Here is a 22,937-nt window from a genome sequence, read left to right as displayed (position 1 = left end):
TAAATAGGCCGTGTGAACATACCCTTACATACACAGACATAACTTACCTGCTCCAGCTGCCGCCGCTCCCTCCGGTCCGTCCGCTCCGTCTGCTACCTCCCGCTCCAAGTGCACAAGTCCGGAAGCCGCGACCGGAAGTAGTAATCTTACTGTCCGGCCGCGACTTCCGGTCCACAGGAAAATGGCGCCGGACGTCGCACAGTTCAAATTGGACTGTGTGGGAGCGGCGCATGCGCCGTTCCCACACAGACGGCGTACAGCATAGTGGATGGAACGGGCCCCGTTCGCATTCACTATGGGACTGTATGTGCTGTATTCCATGTCTGTATGTGTCGTTAATCGACACATACAGAAATGGAAAAAAAAATGGCAGCCCCCATAGGGAAGAAAAAGTTCAAAAATAAAAAAATGTAAAACACAAACACAAATAAATATTAAAGTTTTTAATAAAACACTAAAATCAAACTGATGTAAAAAAAATTTTTTTCGTGACACTGTTCCTTTAAGTGTAAATCCCAAGGCCAGCACTAAACCTTTTGTATCACTATCCCCCACTATCACTGCTTCGCTTAAAGAGGCTCTGTCACCAGATTTTGCAACCCCTATCTGCTATTGCAGCAGATAGGCGCTGCAATGTAGATTACAGTAACGTTTTTATTTATTTTTTAAACGAGCATTTTTGGCCAAGTTATGACCATTTTTGTATTTATGCAAATGAGGCTTGCAAAAGTCCAAGTGGGCGTGTTTAAAGTAAAAGTACAACTGGGCGTGTATTATGTGCGTACATCGGGGCGTTTTTACTACTTTTACTAGCTGGGCGTTCTGACGAGAAGTATCATCCACTTCTCTTCAGAACGCCCAGCTTCTGGCAGTGCAGACACAGCCGTGTTCTCGAGAGATCACGCTGTGTCGTCACTCACAGGTCCTGCATCGTGTCGGAAGAGCGAGGACACATCGGCACCAGAGGCTACAGTTGATTCTGCAGCAGCATCGGCGTTTGCAGGTAAGTCGATGTAGCTACTTACCTGCAAACGCTGATGCTGCTGCAGAATCAACTGTAGCCTCTTGCTAGCATTTTCTGAATAGGTAACGGATTACTCTATTCCAAATAGGGACTTCTATAAATATCTATGTATTAGGCATCTCTTTACCTCTGGATGTTAACGTGTCCTTATTCCCTTCTGTAGCTCACAATTTTTATTTTGGACCTGCTAATCAGAAGAAGGGTATTTCTGTGTTAGATGATGACTTGTGCGCTCGCCTTCTCTCCAGCAGGCCCCCTTATTGTGATAAATGGGAGGGAGAATTACGTTCCTCCTTCTCTCTGAAGGATTGGGGTTCAGCTTTCAAATGGACTAGGAAAGTTTCTAAAGGGGTGAAACACTGGGAGTCGTCCCAAAAATTACTATTACGTTGGTACATGACTCCTTCACAAATTGCAAGATCTGACCCTACATACTCGGAGGTGTGCTGGAGGGGATGCGGATGTAAGGGCTCGTATTTCCATATGTGGTGGCAATGTCCTGAGGTTCATTCCTTTTGGGTAAAGGTATTCAATTTGATATCCCAAATTTCCTCATGTATTATTACACCGAATCCGGCCATGGCCTTGTGCTTTCTTCAAATGTCAGGAATTCCATTAATATCCCGGACAGTATCTAGTCACATTATTATAGCGGCCCGTTTGCTGATTGCTAAGTCCTGGAAGCGCAATGACATTATTTCCACTTCTGAACTTATCAACATGGTGAATGTTTCCTTTACGATGGAACGCATGTATGCGTTGCGGGTACACCGGTTGCCTAAAATTCTATTTGCTCTGGGAACCGTGGCAAGCCTACTTGGCCTCTTTACCCCCGGGTTCTAACCCTGTAACATTAACATCTCCCATCGTCTGATCGTTACTCACATTAATTTGCTCAGATTCTCCTATATGGTGGTTGTTGGATTCATACGACTAGTTAGAAGTACCTAGTTGGGCTTCTTTCCCCAGGCATAGCGGCCTTGCTGTAGTAGTGTGAGGGAAGTGGTCCTATATCTTTCCACAGGAATATTTTGACTGTATATTGACGCTGTAATAATTTGCAACAAGGTCCACTTGTTGGGATCATGCCACATTCTCTCTTCTACAGGTTTGCAACAACTTTAGAATATGTTTTTTTCTGGATGGATAATGTTTGTTTTTCTTTGTTTTACTCATCGACTTGTACTACAATTTCCTTGGCTTAATATTTCTATGTACAACGTGAGACGACTTGTCTACTATGCTTACGCATGTATGTTATGTATTCATTTTTGTAGTATTGGCCTGATTCGAGATATACTGCCTTATTCTTTACTTTTGTATTGTCTGAAAACATTAATAAAAATTCCATGTTGAAAAAAAAAGAATTACACCACATTTTATTAGTAAGGTGTAGGTACAGAGATATTCTGCTTCTAGGGAACAAAACCTCCGTAGGCCTCAGTTTTTGGTACGACATCTGAATATACCTCAGTATGCTTCCTTATTGGAGGCATATGGAGGTACAGTAGAAGCCCGTAATTTACCTCTATGGGAGCCTTATTAGTCGACATATTGCTTCCGGCAAAACGACGGGTCCGGTGCACAACAGAGACAAATGAAAACCATGGGCACCGGATCCGTCACCATTGAAATTTAATCCGTCAACATTGAAACCTCTGGTTTTCGTTTGTGTCTGTTCAGGGTCCCATTCTGACAGAAAGCTCCGATGGAACGTCAGAACAGGACCCCAACGCAGATGTGAACGAAACCTTAGATCTAAGGAACAGTCACAGAAATGTTTGCAACAAATCTGCTACGTGTGAGGGGTAGTCCGGCTACTGCGTTATCCACTGGAAGGTGATAACTACTAAACCAATGGGGGTCTGATCACTGGGGCCCCCATATCACCAGAGCAGGGGTCCCGTGTCACCCCTAGCTGGGAGTTGAATGGAGCGTTAGTCAAGGATGCGCCCTAACGCTGTATTCAAATTCTTTGGTACTGAAAGAAACCGTCAGTGTCAGAGCATTTGAATGAAGCAGCCGGGCGCATGCTCGACCATGGCTCCATTTAACTCTTCCTGACTGCGGACTTGCGGCGATCGGGAGACACAGGACTCCCTGTTCTGGCGTCTGGTGGGAGTCCCAGCAGCAAGGACATTTTAGCCCCTTAAACCTCGACTGTGCCGTAATACATGTCCAGACGAGGTTTCCAAACATGCCCTTGTATGTTTTCAGATTCAGCTAAATCTATTAAATCAAGTTTTAAGACGGTGGGCACTGTATGCAAAATACCCTAACGCAATCATGGCGCTATACTGGAGTCATGCAGTCTGGTCTCCAAACCCGCCTTTCCAGGCTCAACTGAAACCCCCAGCCTTCTCCATGTCACAACCAGCCTCCTCCAGCTCTCGCTGAGGCACCGTTGCCTTGTATTCTCCAGGCATGCACAGCACTGCACACGCCAGGCGAGTATAAGGCAACGGCGCACCCGCGAGAGTCGGAGGAGGCTGGTAGTCACGCAGAGAAGATGTCAATCAAACCTGAAAAGGGGTTTGGAGATCGGACTACATGACGTCAGTATAGCGGCACCACCCCCATGACTCTTAGGGTGAATCCGCACATGGAAGATTAGTTTAAATATCTGCAACTGTCCCATTTACATGAATGGAACGTTCAGAAGACCACGTCCTTGCTGTAGAAATAACTCCATCCAGATGAACAGAACTGATTTTAGTCACAGAAATGTCTGCAACAAATCTCTGCTGCGTGTGACTGCACCCTCATAGGATAATTCGCATACAACGCACGCCGCTTTAAATCCTGATTTTATAGATTTTGCCATATCTGTGAATACAGGGGCCTATTTGGAAACCTTAGGTCATGTAATACGGCATGGTGGCAGTTTATGGGGCTAAAATGACCAAACAAGGTTCCAAACATGCCAAAGTGTGAGCAGATATTCTGTTCTTGGGGCCTAGCAGAAGATCGAGAACCATAGGGAAATGATGAAATCCCATTAATATGTTGTTTGTTGTATGTGGGATCTCTCTCTCTCTCATGTGATCATTTTACACATTTATAAATGATGTTATTGCTACGATTAGTATAAAATCACTATGTGTACATCAAGAGGACTGGCAATGGTACAAATATAGCGATCTACTGTATATACTAATCAAGTGGTTTTTTTAATCGGCGATTTAACCTCCACCTTTGGGCACTTTCAGCCCTTTGGTCACATCCCGCCCGTCCTCTGGGTAATACCGCCAGAGAAGGCCCCAGAACTCCGCATCGAAAAGGAAAAGAAAACTCTCACTGCGACTGCGCAGTCTTCAACGTTTCCACAACCGCTCGCCCCTCCTGTCCTCCCCTCCACAAACACGGCTCGCGCTATCAGCTAATTACTGAAGACCTAAACCCCGCCTCTTGTGCCTAAGCACGCCCCGATGCGCGGAAGCGCGCTCGTCCTGCTACAGGTTTGAGATCGCGCTTAAAGGGACCGCAGCGGGGGCGCGCCCGAGAGAGAGCGGCAGAGTGCGTGAGACAGCGAGAGACGGCAAGATAGAGACCGCCAGAGAGTGCGACTGCGCCAGAGACTGTAACAGGACAAGAGAGCGGCTGCTGCTTGCTCATAGTCACTGTACGTTGTCCGAGGGAGGGGGGTTCGGGAAAACACCCGCGAAGGGGAGGGAAACGAAGCCCGTGAAGGTATGGTTTTAGGGAGACACGGCGGCAAATTGAGCAGTGGGGGTGAGGAGTGCTGCAGACGGCTGGCCTGGTTCTGGAGAATAGGGCACCAGCTGGAGTGGTTCCCTATAGCGTGCACGACACCCGTTGGTGGGTGGGGCGTTTATTCTGTCGACACTTAGGCTGGGGGTTGGGGATGTGTGCTCTGAACATGTGAGGGGATATATCCAGTGTGAGGCGGGAGAGTAGTCTGGGGGTGCGGTAAGAGGCGGTGGTGGATATTATCTGTGGGGTGGGGTTTAGGGTACAGAATAGGAACGAGGCTACTTGTTTTGGGGTTCTCAGAACGTGTATTCACGTGAGAGGATTCATGAGTCCACTGAAAAGGGGGAGGGGTATAGGCCCATAGGCACAGGATGAAGAGCATTGGCAGGGGTGATGAACCTGAGGGCATGGTGGTGGGTGGATCATAGTGGAGGGGTGCATAGATTGGGGGATGGCAGTTTGCAGGGGGGCATTGCTCGGAATTAGTTGGGGCTGTACAGGTAGAAATGATAGTGGTATGCCATCAGATGGGTAAATCTGCAAAAAGCTGATAATATGGCATTGTTTCATTTAAGCAAACAGATTACATTTTTATTGAATCATATTGGTGAATGTGTCCTCAGTTATGTGACTAATTGTGGCAGGGACAATGTTTACATACCGTATAATAATTGACATATATATATTTAATGTACATATATTAAGGTATCCCTTTTATTTGAGAAGTTATAATATTCCTCGGTTTCTGAGGAAAGCTAGGTGACAATCAATTTGGCCACCATTACAGCTCTCAAAGAAGTTGTCAGCCAGCTTTTCTAGAGTCCTGCATGCAGGGATAGAGAAACCCAGTCATGTATGCCTCTATAGCTGGGTAGGTTTATCACTCGGGCATCTGGGAAAGATTGGTGGCTACCTAGCTTTCATAGAAACCGTTATATGTAAGCCACAGCTGAATGAAATGCCCAAAAAGACAACTCCAAGATTTCTATGCTGAATGTTTCTGACTGGTAAAGGAATAACCTCATAGATTGGAAGATTACAGATGTTTCTTGTCACATGATATTTGTAATTGTGTTTTCCTTAATAAATACAGCGATGGTAAGGCCTAAGGGCCTGTTCACATCAGCGTTCGCTTTCCGTTCCGGGGTTCCGTCGGAGGTTTCCGTCGGGTGAACCCCCGCAACAGAAAGTGAAACTGAAACCACAGCTTCCGTTTCCGTCGTCATTGATATCAACGGTGACGGAAACATTGCTAATGGTTTCCGTTCGTCTCCATTCCAGCAGGTTTCCGTTTTAACGATGAAATCAATAGCGGAGTCGACTGCGGCGGTATTGATTCTGTCGGAAAACCGGAAACCTGCCGAAATGGTGACGGACAGAAACCATTAGCGATGTTTCCATCACGATTGATATCAATGCTGACAGAAACGGAAGCTGTGCTTTCAGTTTCACTTTCCGTTGCGGGGTTCACCCGACGGAAACCTCCCGACGTAACGCAAAGCGAACGGTGATGTGAACAGGCCCTAATTCACACAAACGGTGAAATAGGCCGCATGACGGCCGTCACACGGCTGCATAGAAATAAATGTACTTCTATGGGGCTGTTCATAGGCCGTTTTGTTTTTTTAATGGACACTGTACGGCCCGTGAAAGAAATAGGACCTGATTTCTCAATGAACTCAAGTCTATCTGAAGATGGGTCCCGCATGTATACAAATCGGCCATGGCACAGCCGATTTGATACATCGTTCGTGCGAATAAGGCTTGGCTCGTACTGGTGCAATGTTATAAATACTGTGCTGTAATTTTTTAGTAAAATGAAGACCATGGAAAAAGGTCTGGCATCGAATTTGGCCCTTTCCGTTTCTCACCTTAAAGAGGCTCTGTCACCAGATTATAAATGCCCTATCTGCTACATAATCTGATTGGCGCTGTAATGTAGATAACAGCAGTGGTTTTTATTTTGGAAAACGATCATTTTTGAGCAAGTTATGAGCTAGTTTAGATTTATGCTAATGAGTTTCTCAATGGACAACTGGGCGTGTTTTTACTTTTTACCAACTGGGTGTTGTACAGAGGAGTGTATGAGGCTGACCAATCAGTGACTAATCAGTGTCATACACTTCTCATTGTTCCAGCCCAGCATGATCCACAGCACAGTGTGATTGTGCAGTGAAAGAAGTAAACACGCCCAGTTGCTAAAAACACAAGACACGCCCAGTTGGAAATAAGAGAAAACACGCCCAGTTGGAAATAAGAGAAAACACGCCCAGTTGTCCATTAGAAAGGCTCATTTGCATAAATATAAAATTGCTCATAACTTAGCCAAAAATTATCGTTTTAAAAAAAACAAAAACGTTACTGTTATCTACATTGCAGCGCCGATCACATGCAATAGGAGATATGGATTTGATAATCTGGGGACAGAGCCTCTTTAGAGAGTGACTTTCAGCAAACTTCTGACATGACATATAGTAACATATCAGAAGTTTTGATCGGTGGGGTCCAGGTGCCGAGACACCTACCGATCACTAAAACGATTGGGCAGAAACGCTCGCCCGAGCACTTTGCCTATTTGGCTGCGATCAACAATCCTAGTCTGCTTGAAGATGGGGCTCAACGATTTTCTAGTCTTCTTTCATACTTTGATTGCTGGGGCACGTCAGAAGGCAAAGCGTTCGTTTTAGAGATCAAAACTTATGAGATGTCAGAAGTTTACAGAAACTACCGTTACTCTTTAAAGAGGCTCTGTCACCAGATTTTGCAGCCCCTATCTGCTATTGCAGCAGATAGGCGCTGCAATGTAGATTACAGTAACGTTTTTATTTTTAAAAAACGAGCATTTTTGGCCAAGTTATGACCATTTTTGTATTTATGCAAATGAGGCTTGCAAAAGTACAACTGGGCGTGTTGAAAAGTAAAAGTACAACTGGGCGTGTATTATGTGCGTACATCGGGGTGTGTTTACTACTTTTACTAGCTGGGCGTTCTGATGAGAAGTATCATCCACTTCTCTTCAGAACGCCCAGCTTCTGGCAGTGCAGACACAGCGTGTTCTCGAGAGATCACGCTGTGACGTCACTTCCCCAGGTCCTGCATCGTGTCAGACGAGCGAGGACACATCGGCACCAGAGGCTACAGTTGATTCTGCAGCAGCATCGGCGTTTGCAGGTAAATCGATGTAGCTACTTACCTGCAAACGCTGATGCTGCTGCAGAATCAACTGTAGCCTCTGGTGCCGATGTGGCCGACACGATGCAGGACCTGTGAGTGACGTCACAGATCTGCACTGCCAGAAGCTGGGCGTTCTGAAGAGAAGTGGATGATACTTCTCGTCAGAACGCCCAGCTAGTAAAAGTAGTAAAAACTCCCCGATGTACGCACATAATACACGCCCAGTTGTACTTTTACTTTTCAACACGCCCAGTTGTACTTTTGCAAGCCTCATTTGCATAAATACAAAAATGGCCATAACTTGGCCAAAAATGCTCGTTTTTTAAAAATAAAAACGTTACTGTAATCTACATTGCAGCGCCTATCTGCTGCAATAGCAGATAGGGGTTGCAAAATCTGGTGACAGAGCCTCTTTAAAGGGGTTATTCAGTTTTGGCAAATGTCTTTTGTATAATTAAAAGTTATACAATTTTCCAATATTCTTTCTGTATTCTTTGCAGTTATCAAGACCTCTGCTTGTTATTCAGTAGGAACATTCATTGTTTATTTCCAGCAGATATAATTCTGTCCATAATCATGTGATTGACACACAGGTGCTGGGATCGTTAGAAGACAACAAGCAGAGATCTTGAAAACCTTGAGGCATTAAAGGGGTTCTCTGGGCGTTTTAAATTGATGGCCTATCCTTAGGAAAGGTCATCAATATCAAATCGTTGGGGGTCCAAGTCCCGGGACCCCCACCGATTAATATAAAATACCTGGGCAGCCCCTTTAATACAGAAAGTATATTGGGAAATTATGTAACTTTTAAAAATAACATTAATTTGCTGAGACTGGGCAATTCCATTAACAAAAATAATAGCATATACCACCACATACCACCACAACGGCACAGATTAAATCTCAGCTCAGGTCACTTGATGCATTCCCCATAAAATGTTACACAGTAGTGTGAATTTGTCCTGCCTTCTATGGTGTGCAACTGTTATGGGATTACAAATGTAACTTTTGGTTGATGCTTTAAATTTGCACACTTTATGCAGCATAATGAGGCAAAAGTTAATGCAAACCTATGGCATCCTTTATTTCTATCCAAAGAGTTTCTACTGTAATCCACCTTTGGTTGTAGAAGAACTCCGGCTTGGAGGACAAGAAGTGTCTTGTCAAATTAACCGCTCTTCAAGGGCTTCTCATGACACCCTTCAAAAGATGCACATTTATACAATGTATTGAGAAATACACCCTTTTGCCTACTGAATATGTTTTCTGTAGTTTCCCTTTAATGTTAACCTCCACTTTGAAGCCCCTTTAAAATCTATATTATTACACTGGATTTAGAGCAATTTCTTGCTCACTTTGATATTGTATAAAGGAACTGCTCAGATTGCAATTCCCTAATAAAAGTAAATTAGCTCAAAACATTAGTGCATGTGCCTTACAAAGTAAAAGGTTAGTAGTTTATCTACTTACAGTACCTTTAACATCTGTCATCATGGAACTGCTCCGTGAGTTTTAGTACACTTATGTTTGGGGGTTGTATATATATTTTTTTACTAAATAGATCAAATCTGTTATACCTTTTTCTCCTTCCAGACTGGGGCCTGTTTAGCAGGTACCCTGATACCAACAATCCTGTGAGTGGAGACCTTCAGACAGAAGCCACACTTGGACTATCTCATATTGGAAGTGATTGCCAGGAATCCTTAGTCTACAGACATGGAGAGTGATGACAATAAAGAGCCTGACAGCCAAAAAGAGGAAGATGCTGCAGACAACCAACAACTTGCAGAATCTGCGACTGCAGAACAGGGGAGTAAGGCGAACACAAAGGCCAAAGTAGACTCTAAGGTTGTTGTCAAAAAGGAAAAAACTGAGGTAGACTCTGAAACTAAAAAATCTCCTTCAGATCCAGCAGACAATGATAGTAAGGATGATGTAGTCTTTGTTGCAGCAAGGATGACCAAAAAATCTGAAGTAGAACGTTCAAAAGCGCACAAGACAAAGCGTATTGAAGAAAATGGAGATTCGGGCCAGACGATCACTGACACTAGGGAGAGCACTAATTGTGTAAAAGAAGAGAAAGCAGCAGGTGAAGCTCCTGAGATGCAAGCAGATCCACCACAGCCCAGTCAAACACTTCCAAGAAGAATGAGGCTACGACCTATGTTAAAACCTCGTTCTACTGCGTCCATTAATGCAGATCATAATGTGAGCACTGATAAAGAAACTAGTCCACGGGAAAAAGAGGCATCTCGACCCGATTATTCATCGGAGAAGAATGTCGATGAGGAATCCAATTCCAGAACCTCTTCTGGTGCGTAAAAGTTCTTTATGATCTGTGCCTGGCATGGAGCAGTTTCTTTAATGTTACATGATCACCAGTTTATTGATGACTTCACACTTAAGTGCATTTATCCAAGATCTTATCTTTCATAGCGGTAGGCCAGGTTTACTCGGTGACACCTGCCTTATGAGGTCTCCGATAAATCCCCGCACCCTAGAATTCTGCTAAAGTCATTATAGCATCAGTTACCAGTTACTTTGCTATAGTCTTGGTTATAACGCTAATTGTTAGAAAACTCCTGTATCTGTAATCCTTTCAGAAGTATCATTAACCATTATTGGCTAGTGTGAAATAATTCGCTGTCCATTGTAAATTAAAGTGAAGCGCCAACTTTGGGGCACCTTTACTCACAGTATACAGAATATAAAACAGAAAAAGCATTAGTATTATACATCTGTCTTTGTATTATGATAAACTATGGGACTGACCAGAGGTCCGGCTTAAAGATTTTGGGTTTCCATGCAAAATCTGTAGCAAGGCCCCTTCAGCTCCCCAATGGGCCAACTGTATAATACTCTTGCTTTCCAGGAAGTGCTAAAAGAGCTAAAGTAGAAAAGGTAAGGAATCGCTGACATGCGCTGTGCTACAGTGGCTATTGCAGGAAAGCCATGCTATCCATGCACAGAAGCTGTACTAATAGCACCTGAAACATTCAACGTACTCTCCTATTTGACAATGAATTATAATTTTTGTTAAATGTTGAGTTTACAACTCGTATAAAGATGGTTATGATTTTACATATGTATGTGGAGAGGTGTATATCTAGATGTATGAGTAACAGCGAAACTCCTTTAAAGGGGTTGTCTCACGATGACTACCCCTTTTTAAAATGAAGCCAGCAGGCTGATCTTCGTGGACCCTTTTTCTTTGGCCGTTGGCGATCACTGGGATTAGCTGTATCCAGCTATACAGTACATTTCTCCTGCAGCGGCTGGTAATAGGCCGTCCATGTAATGCATGGATGTGCTGGGCCTGCAAGAGCAGAAGATGCCCTAACAGAATGGAGGGACCCCTCTATGATGTCCATATGCCATATTAGGGCATATTGTCAGGGGTTGTCGTGGTGTTACAACCACACTTATTCTTCATCCAGTCCTGAAAGTCTTATAATCCGGGTAGTTGTTTCCACCACAGAATTGCAATATAATATGGAATTCCAACAAGACCAGAAGAATTGACATATATACTGCTCATCCATAACATTAAAACAGCCTACTTAATGTTGTTGGATTGAGATCTGGGAAATTGGGGACCAAGATAAGCATTTATGGGTATTGGATATCTGCGCAATAGAGGTCTCCCGACCCCTGTGCCGCTTGGTGAGGGGAACGCCACTCCCAGCAATAATGTTTTGGGCCCTGTGTTTGTAATGGAGGTGGCATAAACAATACGTGGCATATTTACGAGTAGTATTTAAGTTTTAGACAATGTAAAATTCTGGTGCATTTTGAAGTAAATCTGCCCGACTTTGGTTAGAAAACTCACCTTTGGCTTTATCTTGTTTAATCATGTTTACAGTTGACAGTTGTCCTGCAGCGAGGCAGGGACTTCTAGCATCGTACATAAGTATGATGCTAGGAGCCCGGCTCCTTGCACTGTGTTCGGTCCGGGACTTGCGGCCGAAATACGTCCGTCAATTAAGGACGTAATTAGTGTGTGCACATACCCTTACTCTCCTTTCGGGACGGTCACATGACCCCTAATCTTACATATTGTGCTGTGTGGACAAGACGTCAGTACCTCTATTCATTACTATGAGACTCACATTGAGGCTGTCCACACAGAAGACGCTGTAAGATTCAGTTAGCCAGCGGGAGTCAAGTAATGGTACGGCAGCAAGAAACCGAGGGTGAAACTACACGATAAACCCATAGGTGGGTTTCCTAACCACAGTATTGTTTATGCCACCTCAAATACAAACAGGCCCTAAACATTTTTGCTGGGAGTGCTTCTTTAATGTAGCCATATAACCTATTTAGCTGGCAGAGTATGCTGAGATAAATTATATTTACCTCCTTTTTGAAAGTAGATCTCTATTTTTTTCGTCTGACTTCCCTGTCTAATTGTCTAAATGTCTAATTGTGATATTCTTAGGGCCTGTTCACATCTCCGTTGGAAGCTCTGTTAGGGCCTCTGTAGCAGATCTGGCAGAAAATAATGGAAACAATAGTGCAGTATGCTGTGCTTTTTGCTTCCAGTAAGACCACGGAGACCCGACAACCCATTAGTCATTGGGTTCTGTCGGGCACATGTTGTCTCTGTCCAACGGAACTGGCGCTTCCGGTATTTTCGTTCTGCTCCTCGAACGGAAAGCCGAACGCAGATGTGAACATGCCCTTATTATTTTTCATAACTTGAAGTATATTGCTCCAATATTACATGTATAGTCTCAAGATTTGTTCTGCTATTCAGGTGACGGTCAAGAAGAAAAGGGGACTGAGACAGACAGAGCAGTGGTGGTAAGAATACCAAATACAATGTGTTTTGTTAGTTACTAATTCATAGTAATAATCTATATAGTAAAGTCATCGTGTAGACTCTTCATATACTCTTCAGATATTGGAGCAGTGGTGAGGCATTACAATTCCCAGTGCTTTCTGTGAAGGTGCCGCTTACTTACGCTATAGACAGTAAAACCTGTTTGAAACGGCCACCGAAATTAACAGCGAAGAAATTGTCTTTTATAGGGGTGGTAGACTGAGGGCCCAATATGCAAAGTATATAAGGAAATTCTGGTGTAGATCAGGGATGGTCTTCTGGAGAAGTTTCTCTGCATGATTTTTATATATCTGATCAGTCATATAACCCTGTTGCTTGCATATGTGGTCATGTGACTTATGCCATGTTTAGTCCTACTTAAAGGGTCCAAACTTTTGATGAGGGTTTTTACAGAACCATAAAGACTTCAATACGTTTTATTAGAAAATGTTGATTTCTCAGTGACAAGTATTTTGTGAATCCTACAACCAGAAAGTTTTGCCACTTGATAATGAAACAGTCGATCTGGTAGCTGGAAATAATTTATTAGGGCCTGTTCACATCACCGTTCATTTCCGTTCCGGGGTTCGGTCGGGTGAACCCCGCAACGGAAAGTGAAACTGACAGTTCAACTTCCGTTTCAGTCACCATTGATCTCAATGGTGACGGAAACATTGCTAATGCTTTCCGTTCGTCACCATTCCGGCTGGTTTCCGGTTTTCCAACGGAATCCATAGCGGAGTCGACTACGCTATTGATTTAGTCGGAAAAACGGAAACCAACCGGAATGGTGACGAACGGAAAGCATTAGCGATGTTTCCGTCACCATTGACATCAATGGTGACTGAAACGGAAGCTGTGCTGTCAGTTTCACTTTCCGTTTCGGGGTTCACCTGACGTAACCCCGGAACGGAAATGAATGGTGATGTGAACAGGCCCTTACTGTGGAGTTGTTTCTAAATGCTTACAAAAACCAAAGACTAAGAAGTTATTTACTTGCAGGAACAGTATACAAGTACATGAGGGAGGAGCAGGGTGAGGAGAGACCTGTCTGTCCGCTACTTGAGAGCCGCAGATTATCCGGACTCTCCCCACAATTCTTCACCCTCCTATTTGATTTACTCTTCAGAGGTGTCTAGAAGCAGCTTATTCCCCATTGATCTAAACGTGGGGGAGTCGGGAGAGATAGTTTGCTGTTGATTTAAACGTGTATAGATATATTTGACTTGCTCGTCCGTTCTAAATTGTAATTTTAGCTGTAGTTTTGCTTTGTGTGTGTGTGTGTGTGTTGTCCACTAGTTTGTCTTTACTAGGATATGAGATACCCTATGCTATAAGACATCCTTATCCCTGATGGAAGGTGTCAGGCAATGGTTGTGCTGACCTCATTCACAATACAATATCTACGGGTTCTGCCAACAATTATCTAAAATATATAGTGAGCTTTTCCCATACACATTAGATGAATGTCAGATGATTTGGGCTGGATCAGCCAACCATCTAATGTGTGTATGTGTGAGTCCTGATTCTCCCCCTGACTGCAAATGTTGCAGGAAAGAAGGATCGGTCATGTTAGATTTAAAAATGCCCGATCCTTTGTTCTGCCAGGAGATAAGCCACCGTTAAGGGTAAGGCCACACAATGCGTCGTTGACGCGGTTTTGTTGCATTTGAAAACCGCATGCGGTCAACTGCATGCGTTTTTTGTCTCCGTAATATTGCAGTTCTGTTGCATTTTTAAAAGAAATAATTGATGGACATAGTTTTCATCCGTGTTGAAGTTTGTTCGGTGCTTCCTGTATATAGTTCAATGCATTGCAGAACTGTGAGCAAAACGCAAGCATTTCAGCAACAACTTTGGCAGCGCGGTCATTAACTGCATGCGGTCGGACATTATGAAGATGCAGTTAACTGCACAAAAAACAAATTGTAATATAATCGCAGCAGTCTGTCCATAACAAAAATGTCACTATTGACTTCTATTGAAAAATGTCTTGCTGTGGTTTAAAAGCGCAACATAAACGCAACGTGGCCGCACCGTGTGGCCTTACCCTTAATGTGTCTGGCAGCGGCTTATTCCCCCATCATTTGGGCGTTAATAATCTAAGGTATGTGTCGGCCTTTTGTCTCTTCTGTACTTGGTGGGGTTTTTGACCATTTGTATTCGTGAATGATGAGCTGCAGTGTTAATTACCATTTTATACAGGAGTATTTTTTTTTATTTTTTTTTTTATATCTGAACAGTGGTTTACTTGTTACATTTCCTTGTATTCTTTAGAAGTTATAGTTAGGAACAATTACTAGATCTACTATTAAGACTATTTCTACCCTTTTAATACAACACAATGAATTATTAAACAGGTATTTCTATTCTCGGGATAGGCCATTAATATCTGATCAGTGGGGGTTTGGCTCTTGGCACCCCCACCGATGAGCTGATTTGAAGGGGCTGCAGTTCTTGTGTGAGCTTTGCTTCTCCTTCATTCTCTTCACTGCTCAATACTGTCTGAACGCCGACAGGTTTGTAGCGGCGGTTCACAGTACTACAGCCTTCTTTTATTCTGGTGACTTGGGGAAGGCTTTAATACTGTGAACCGCTGCTACAAGTGTGTCAGCATTTGACAGTATTGAGCAGTAAAGAGAATGAAGGAGAAAGCAGAGCTCTCACAAGCACCGCGGCCCCTGCAAAACAGCTGATCGGTGGGGGTGCCAAGAGCTCGAAACCTACAACTCCGATATTGATGTCCTATCCTGAGGATCAGCCATCAATTTTCTTTCTCTCCAGAAAACCCCTTTAACTGCTAAATGTAAAAAGTTCTGGATATAGGAAAAATAGTAAAGTTAGTCATATCTCTAGATAAATAAGGATTCCTTCCCTGCATTTTTAGGATCAACAAATACTAGCAACATTTACCATTGTATCCTCCCAGCCCAACCTTCTGATTTAAGTCTCTCAGAATTTTGCATCAGTATTTGGAAGCCAATGCCAGCAGTGGAAACAACACAGAGAAAAGTATAAAGGAAAGTTTTGTACCTCTTCTGTGTTTTGGACCCACTACTGGTTTCCGTTTACAAATACTGATGCTAAATACTGACCTAAATACTGCCATGTGAAAGTGGCCTTTTGTCTGATGGTCACATCCAATCTCTGTAGCTATTCATCACCCTCCCCCACCACCTTTATTAATTCTATATTTAATGTCCCTTTAACCCATTCCCGCTTTGGCCACTTTTGTCCTTCCTGACAGAGCCTCATTTTTCAAATCTGACATGTTTCAATTTATATGGTAATAACGTCGGAATACTTTCACCTATCCAAGCGATTCTGAAATTGTTTTCTTGTGACACATTGGACTTTATGTTACTGCCAAAATTTGCTCGATACATTCAGTATTTAATTGTGAAAAACACCAAAATTTAGCGATTTTTCTAAATTTAACCCCTTCCCCCTGCTTGCATTCTGGGCCCTAATGACCAAGCAATTTTTATAGTTTTTCCATTGTCACATTCGAAGAGCTATAACTATTTTTTATTTTTGCGTCTACATAGCTGTATAAGGTCTTGTTTTTTGCGGGACAAGTTGTATTTTTTAATAGCACCATTTTGGGGTACATATTATTTATTGATTAACTTTTTTTGAGGGGGAATAGAAAAAAATCTAAAATTTCGCCACTCTTTTTTGCGTTCTAAATCTATGCCGTTTACCGAGTGGTGTAAATAACACTAACTTTATTCAACGGGTTGTTACGATTGCAACGATACCAAATTTATATAGATTTTGTATGTTTTACTACTTTAACACAGTAAAAACACTTCCATATTTGAAGAGCCATAACTTTTTTTATTCCGCCGATGCAGTTGTATGAGGGCTGTTTTTTTTGCGGGACGACTTGTAGTTTTTATTGGTACCATTTTGGAGTAGATGCAACTTTTTGATCACTTATCACATTTTTTTTAAATTCAGGATTCACAGAAAACAGCAATTTTTCCATTGTTTTTTATTTTATTTTTTACAGAGTTCACCGTGCAGGTTAAATAATGTAATAGCTTTATAGTTGGTCGTTACGGATGCAGCGATACCAAAGATGTGTAACATTTTTGCTTTATTTTATTTTTTTTTAATAGTCAAGCATTTTGTAAGGGGAAAAAGTGGGTTTTTAATTTTTTACATTTTTTTTTTTTTATTACTTTTATGAAACTTTTTTTTTTTAAATTTTTTTTTTTACTAGCCCCACTAGGGGACTTCAATATGCGATCATCCGATCGCTTTTATAATACAGTGCAATACTTCTGTATTGCAGTTTATTATGCCTGTCCGTGTAAAACAGACAGACATCTGCTATTCCATGCCTCTGGCATGACCTAGCAGGCATTTACTACAGGCAGACCTGGGGGTAATAGATTAAAGCACCGGCCTCAGAAGCAAAAGAGCACCTAGAGGATTTTGGGGCCTACTTTTTATTCAAATATATTTTAGGCTACATGTCAGGTTTGAAGGGCTCTTGTGGTGCAAAAACAGTGGAAATCCCCCACAAGTGACCCCATTTGGGAAACTACACCCCTCAAGGAAATTATCTAGTGGTATAGTGAGCATTTTGGCCCCACAGGTTCATTGCAGAAATTATTGGAAGTAGGCCGTAAAAATTAAAATCTAAATTTTTTTCAAAGAAAATGTAGGTTTAGCTAAAAAAAAATTCATTTCCACAATGACTAAAGGAAAAAAAGCACCGCAAAATTTGTAAAGCAATTTCTCCCGAGTAAAACAATATCCCACATGTGGTAATAAACGGCTGTTTGGACACAGGGCAGGGCTTAGAAGGGAAAGAGCACTATTTGACCTTTGGTGCTCAAATTTAGCAGGAATGGTTTGCGGAGGCCATGTCACATTTGCAAAGCCCCTGTGGGACTAAAGCAGTGGAAATCCCCCCAGAAGTGACCACATTTTGGAAACTACATGCCTCAAGGTATTCACCTAGGGGTGTAGTGAGCATGTTAACCCCGCAGGTGTTTTGCAGAAATTAGTTTTCACTCGATGTTGCAGAGTGAAAATTAGATTTTTTTCCATAGATATGCCAATATGTGGTGCCCAGCTTGTGCCATCATAACAAGACCGGTCTCTAATTATTATGCGTTGTTTCCCGATTCTAGAAACACCCTACATGTAACCGTAATCTTGTGCCTGGACATTTGACAGGGCTCAGGACCGAAAGAGTACCATGTAAAATTGTAAATGGCCAAATTAAGCCTCAAAGTATTGGTCCACAATTGCAGAGCTCTGATGTGAAATAATAAAAGAAACCCCTGAGAAGTGACCCCGTTTTGGAAACTGCACCCCTTAAGGCATTTATTAAGAGGTGTAGTGAGCATCTTCACCCCACGGGTCTTTTCCATAAATGATTGCGCTGAGGATGGTGCAAAGTAAAAATTTACATTTTTCCCTAGATATGCCATTTCAGTGGCAAATATGTCGTGCCCACTGGAGACACACACTCCAAAAATTGTTAAAAGGGTTCCCCTGAGTATGGTGATGCCATATATGTGGAAGTAAACTGCTGTCTGGGCACACTGTAGGGTTCAGAGTGGAGGGAGCGACATTTAGCTTTTGGAGCGTGGATTTGCTTGGTAGTAGATTTGTTTGAATATTGCTGGTGTTTCCGTTTATAATTAGCGGGCATATGTAAGCTGGGCAGAGTACATCAGAGGCATAGTCAGGTGGTATAATAATTGGGTTAAAAAACCAGTAAAATAATCCATAGATGTGTGTTACGCTGTGCTCAGTCCTTTTCTGCACAGGCCGGTGTCGCACTGATATGTCCTTCCTTATCCCCCTTTTTTTCCACACTACGCATCTTTGCAGTTTGGGGAATTCCTGGTATAATACGGGCGCCCTCGCTTCCAGCAGATATGTTTGGGCCCTATCCTTCCTAGTTCCCTACTTTTAGGGCCTTGATAATTCGCCTCTTGAAACAGAAGAAATTTTCCCCTCGGGCTGGCACAACTGCATATTTATTATTTCCTGACTTATGGAAGGCTTAAAGTGTAGCTAAATGTTCGACAAACTTCTGACATGTCATAGTGACATGTCAGAAGTTTGTATTGGTGGGGGCTCCGAGCGCGGTGACCCCCACCAATCGCCAGAAAGAAGCAGCTGAAGCGTTCGTGTGAGCGCTCAGCTGCTTCGTTTCTGTTCGGCTTTTTCCGGAAAGCCAATGTATCGGAGTACGGGCTCATAGACTTTCTATTGAGTTCGTACACCGAAACATTTATTTCCGGAATAATTATTATGAACCCCACTGCTGACTTCAACCCATTTTGAGTAAGTTCCATTTATAACATATTTTCTTAGGTTAAACACGTTAGTGACCGCCCCATAGTATTTTTACGGCGGCCACTAACGGGTTTTATTCCGATGCATAGGCCCTTTTATGTCGCTGCATCAGAATAAATAAACAGAGCAGGGAGCCGTTAAATCTCACTGCTCTCAGCTATATCAGTATCGATCTCACCCATTTAACCTCTCTGAAGCGGCGCTCAATAGCAAGCGCCGCATCTGAGTGGTTTTGGAGAGGGGGAGGGAGCTCCCTCTCATTCCACTGACACCCGGAAATAAGATCGCAGAGTGTCTGTGTCTCCGATGGCAGCTGGGGGCCTAATAAAGGCCCCCAGGTCTGCCTGTAGTAAATGCCTGCTGGGTCATTCCTCTGGCATGAACTAGCAGATGCCTGTCCGTTTTACACGGACAGGCATAATTCAATGCAATACAGAAGTATTGCAGTGTATTATAAATGTGATCAGATAATCGCATAGTGAAGTCCCCTAGTGGGACTAGTAAAAAAACTAAAAAAAAAAAAGTTTTTTTTTTATATAATTATATATTTTTATTTTTTTCCATATGAACAAGAACATACATGGTATCAATTCAATATAATATAGAGTATAAGTCATGACAGGGGTAGCGTGAAGTTACTACATGTTGCACATCAGGAGTGACAGGAGTATCATACATTTCACATTGATCTTAAGAACAATCAGTCCTGTTAATAACTAATACTTTGGTATGGTGAAATCCCCTTTTTTTTTTTCCCATCCGTCATCTTAACTCTGCTTTCGTAGGAATGACACGAAAAGTTAACCAACATCTACAATACATATGACAAGACAATGGAGGGGGGGGGGGGGGAAGGAAGGGAAAAGAAAAAAAACAAAAAAAAACAGAACAGTATCCTGGTTTGATCTGGGTGCACTAGCGCAGTTATGAAAAAAAAAAAAAAAAAAAAAGTTAAAAGTTAAAATTGAAAAAAAATATGTAAAACCCACTTTTTCTCCTTACAAACTGCTTTATTATTAAAAAATAAAGTAAAAAAAAGTTACACATATTTGGTATCGCCGCATCCGTAACGACCCCAAATATAAACTTATTACATCATTTAACCTGCACGGTGAACGTCGTAAAAATAAACCTGCAAAAATAGTTTTCTTTGAATCCAGCCTTAAAAAATAATGTGATAAAATGTTGCATCTACTCCAAAATGGTACCGATAAAAACGTCGTCCCGCAAAAAAAAAAAGCCCTCATACAACTGTATCGGCGAAAAAATAAATAGTTATGGCTCTTCAAATATGGAGACCCAAAAACAAATAATTTTGGAAAATTTTTTTTGTCACTGTGTAAAAGTATTTTTATACACTGGAGAATAATGGAGCATAACAGCCAATGGTAAAAAATGAATAGCTTTATTAAACATATAGAAACATACAGAAGGGATATTAAAAAGGTACAAAGCTGGACAAGAGGACTCTATATAGTTTCAATGTAACACAGCTGAGAGACTCTCTAAAATATATAGAGGGTAATATGGGGTTAATCAAGGAGATGGATGGACTATAAGAGTGGTAAGTGAGGTAAAGTACACCAGAGACCATGCCACGGTACATGTACAGCTAATGCATATAGGAATTACTAGCATGGAATCAAGTGCCGATAGGAAACCAGGTACTAAGTCAGAGACCCGATAATAAAGCATAAGTAGTGTGCAGCAAGCAAGTTGTCGGTCTAGGACCTAAATAAGCCACTCATCCACCCGCTCCTAAGATAACTTACCCATGAGAGAAGGTAGCTAGGAGAGTCAAGCTGTTGTAGGAGTTGCCTTTTTCCAGTACTAGGGTAGTATGCTATACTTTAAGCATCTAGCCCCACACCTGCTGTATGAGTTTTTTTTTGTGTATTCATAACTGTGTAAAAGTAGTAAAACACACAAAATCTATATAAATTTGGTATCGTTGCAATCACAACAACCCACTGAATAAAGTTATTGTGTTAAAATGGTGCTATTAAAAAATACAAGACCTTATACAGCTATGTCGAAAAAATAAAAATGTTATAGCTCTTTGAATGAGACGATGAAAAAATGTAAAAAATTACTTGGTTGTTAAGGTCTCAAATAGGCTGGTCATTAAGGGGTTAAACAATTCTTTACCCATTTGCATACACATTCCCCCAGTCCCTGCCTCTGTAGCTTCAGTACAGGACTGTTGTGTGGAACAGTATCAAATGCTTTTGCAAAATCCAAATAAATCACATCAGCCGCATGACCAACATCCAGATTTGCACTTACCTCCTCATAGACACCGAGCATGTTAGTTAGGCACGGCCTGTGTTTCATGAATCCATGCTGGTTATCAGGTGTTCGACTATTCTCCGCTATATACTGTTGCAGTTCTTCTCTTAGAATCCCTTCAAACATTTTACATACCACAGATGTCAAACTTACTGGACGGTAGTTACTCGGTTCCACTTTCTTACCCTTCTTAACCCCCTTCCCGCTGGAGCCATTGTTTCGATTTTCATATTCATTTTTTTCTTCCCACCTTTTTAAAACAATAACTTTTTTTATTTTTACGTCGCTATAGCCCTAAGAGGGCCCGACGAGTTGTAGTTTTTTCATGGCACCATTTAATGTACCATATAATGTACTAGGAAATGGGGAAAAATATTATTTGTGGAGTAGAAAATTAAAAAAAAAAACGATTCCTCCATGGTTTTTTGTGCTTCGGCTTTACGGCATTCACTGTGCAATATAAACCACATGTTTACTTTATTCTGCGGGTTAATAAGATTACAGCGATACCAAATTTATATAGTTTTTTTTCTAATATATATTTTACTACTTTTACAACTCCCTTATTTTTCTGTCGATACTAAGCGGCATGAGGACATATTTTTTTGTGGGACAAGCTTTAGTTCTTAAAGGTATAATTTTGTGGTACATGCAAGTTTTTGATCACTTTATTTCATTTTTTGATCCAAAAACTAAAGCGATTCTGGCGTTTTTAAATTCTTTTTTTTTTACGGCGTTCACCGTGCGGGTTAAATAATGTATTGTAATAGTTCAGACTTTTACGGACGAGGCGATTCAGTTTATTTTATTTACAATGGTTTAGGAGGAATAGGTTGGTTTTTTGAACTTTTTAATATTTTTTTTGTACATAAACAACTTTTTAACTTTTTTTTTTTTATATTGTTTTATTCGTCCCTTTAGGGGACTTGAACCAGTGATCGCTTGCTCTATATACTGCAATACTAATGTATTGCAGAGTATTGTCTTTCTGACAGGCTAATAGGAGCACAAAGATGGCAGGCCTGGGGGCATTCATGAGGATGCTCGTTACAATGAAGTGTCACCTGTAACATACAGCCGACACCTGCTTTATATGGAGCGGGCTCAGCCCTTGAGGCCACTCCATACTTCCCCTACCCAGCTATGAAGGAAGTATATCATATGTCGGGAAGGGGTTAAATATTGGTACAACATCAGCTGTCCTCCAATCCTGTGGCCCTGATAGTGTTACAAGAGAGTCTAAGAAGATGAGATACAATGGTCTGTTCATTACCGAGTTCAATTCCCTTAACCCTTTAACGACCGGCGTATAGTGTTTTTACGTCAGTCGTTTAGGGTAGTTCTGAAGGGTCTGCTTTTCACGTCGGCACTTCAGAAGAACTTTTCTGCCATCGTGCGGGGATCTCCTGAAGACCGGGCTGTTAGTAACAGCCTCCGGCTTCAGGGCAACGATCGGAGACCACTAGCAGTGGTCTCTGATAATATTTAACCCCTCAGATGCTGTGCTCAATAGCAAGCGCCACATCTGAGTGGTTTGGGAGAGAGGGGCCGCATCGGAGCGTTTTTCGCGGCCATCACATAATCTGC

At 42.1% G+C, this 22,937-nt stretch overlaps 1 protein-coding gene across 5 annotated transcripts in view; it reads left to right on the top strand.

Annotated features, from left to right (window-relative positions):
• The window catches only part of ZMYM3 (zinc finger MYM-type containing 3), a 153,492-nt gene that overhangs the window by 95,784 nt on the left and 34,771 nt on the right, over positions 1-22,937 (top strand). The window contains exons 1-3 of one of the 5 annotated variants that reach the window (XM_075835692.1): positions 4,488-4,646; positions 9,506-10,226; positions 12,669-12,715. In XM_075835692.1, coding sequence (XP_075691807.1) covers positions 9,629-10,226; positions 12,669-12,715 — 645 coding nt within the window. In that variant the 5' untranslated portion in view covers positions 4,488-4,646; positions 9,506-9,628. Of the gene's footprint in view, positions 1-4,487; positions 4,715-5,483; positions 5,746-9,505; positions 10,227-12,668; positions 12,716-22,937 lie in introns of those variants that run through there. The other 4 variants (XM_075835697.1, XM_075835693.1, XM_075835695.1 and 1 more) reach the window with 4 other exon arrangements.

This window comes from Rhinoderma darwinii, chromosome 8 (genome assembly GCF_050947455.1).
Source record: "Rhinoderma darwinii isolate aRhiDar2 chromosome 8, aRhiDar2.hap1, whole genome shotgun sequence".
In the NCBI taxonomy this organism is placed as follows: domain Eukaryota; kingdom Metazoa; phylum Chordata; class Amphibia; order Anura; family Rhinodermatidae; genus Rhinoderma; species Rhinoderma darwinii.
Note: the sequence above shows the minus strand (reverse complement) of the source record. Positions and strands in the feature narration are given on the sequence as shown.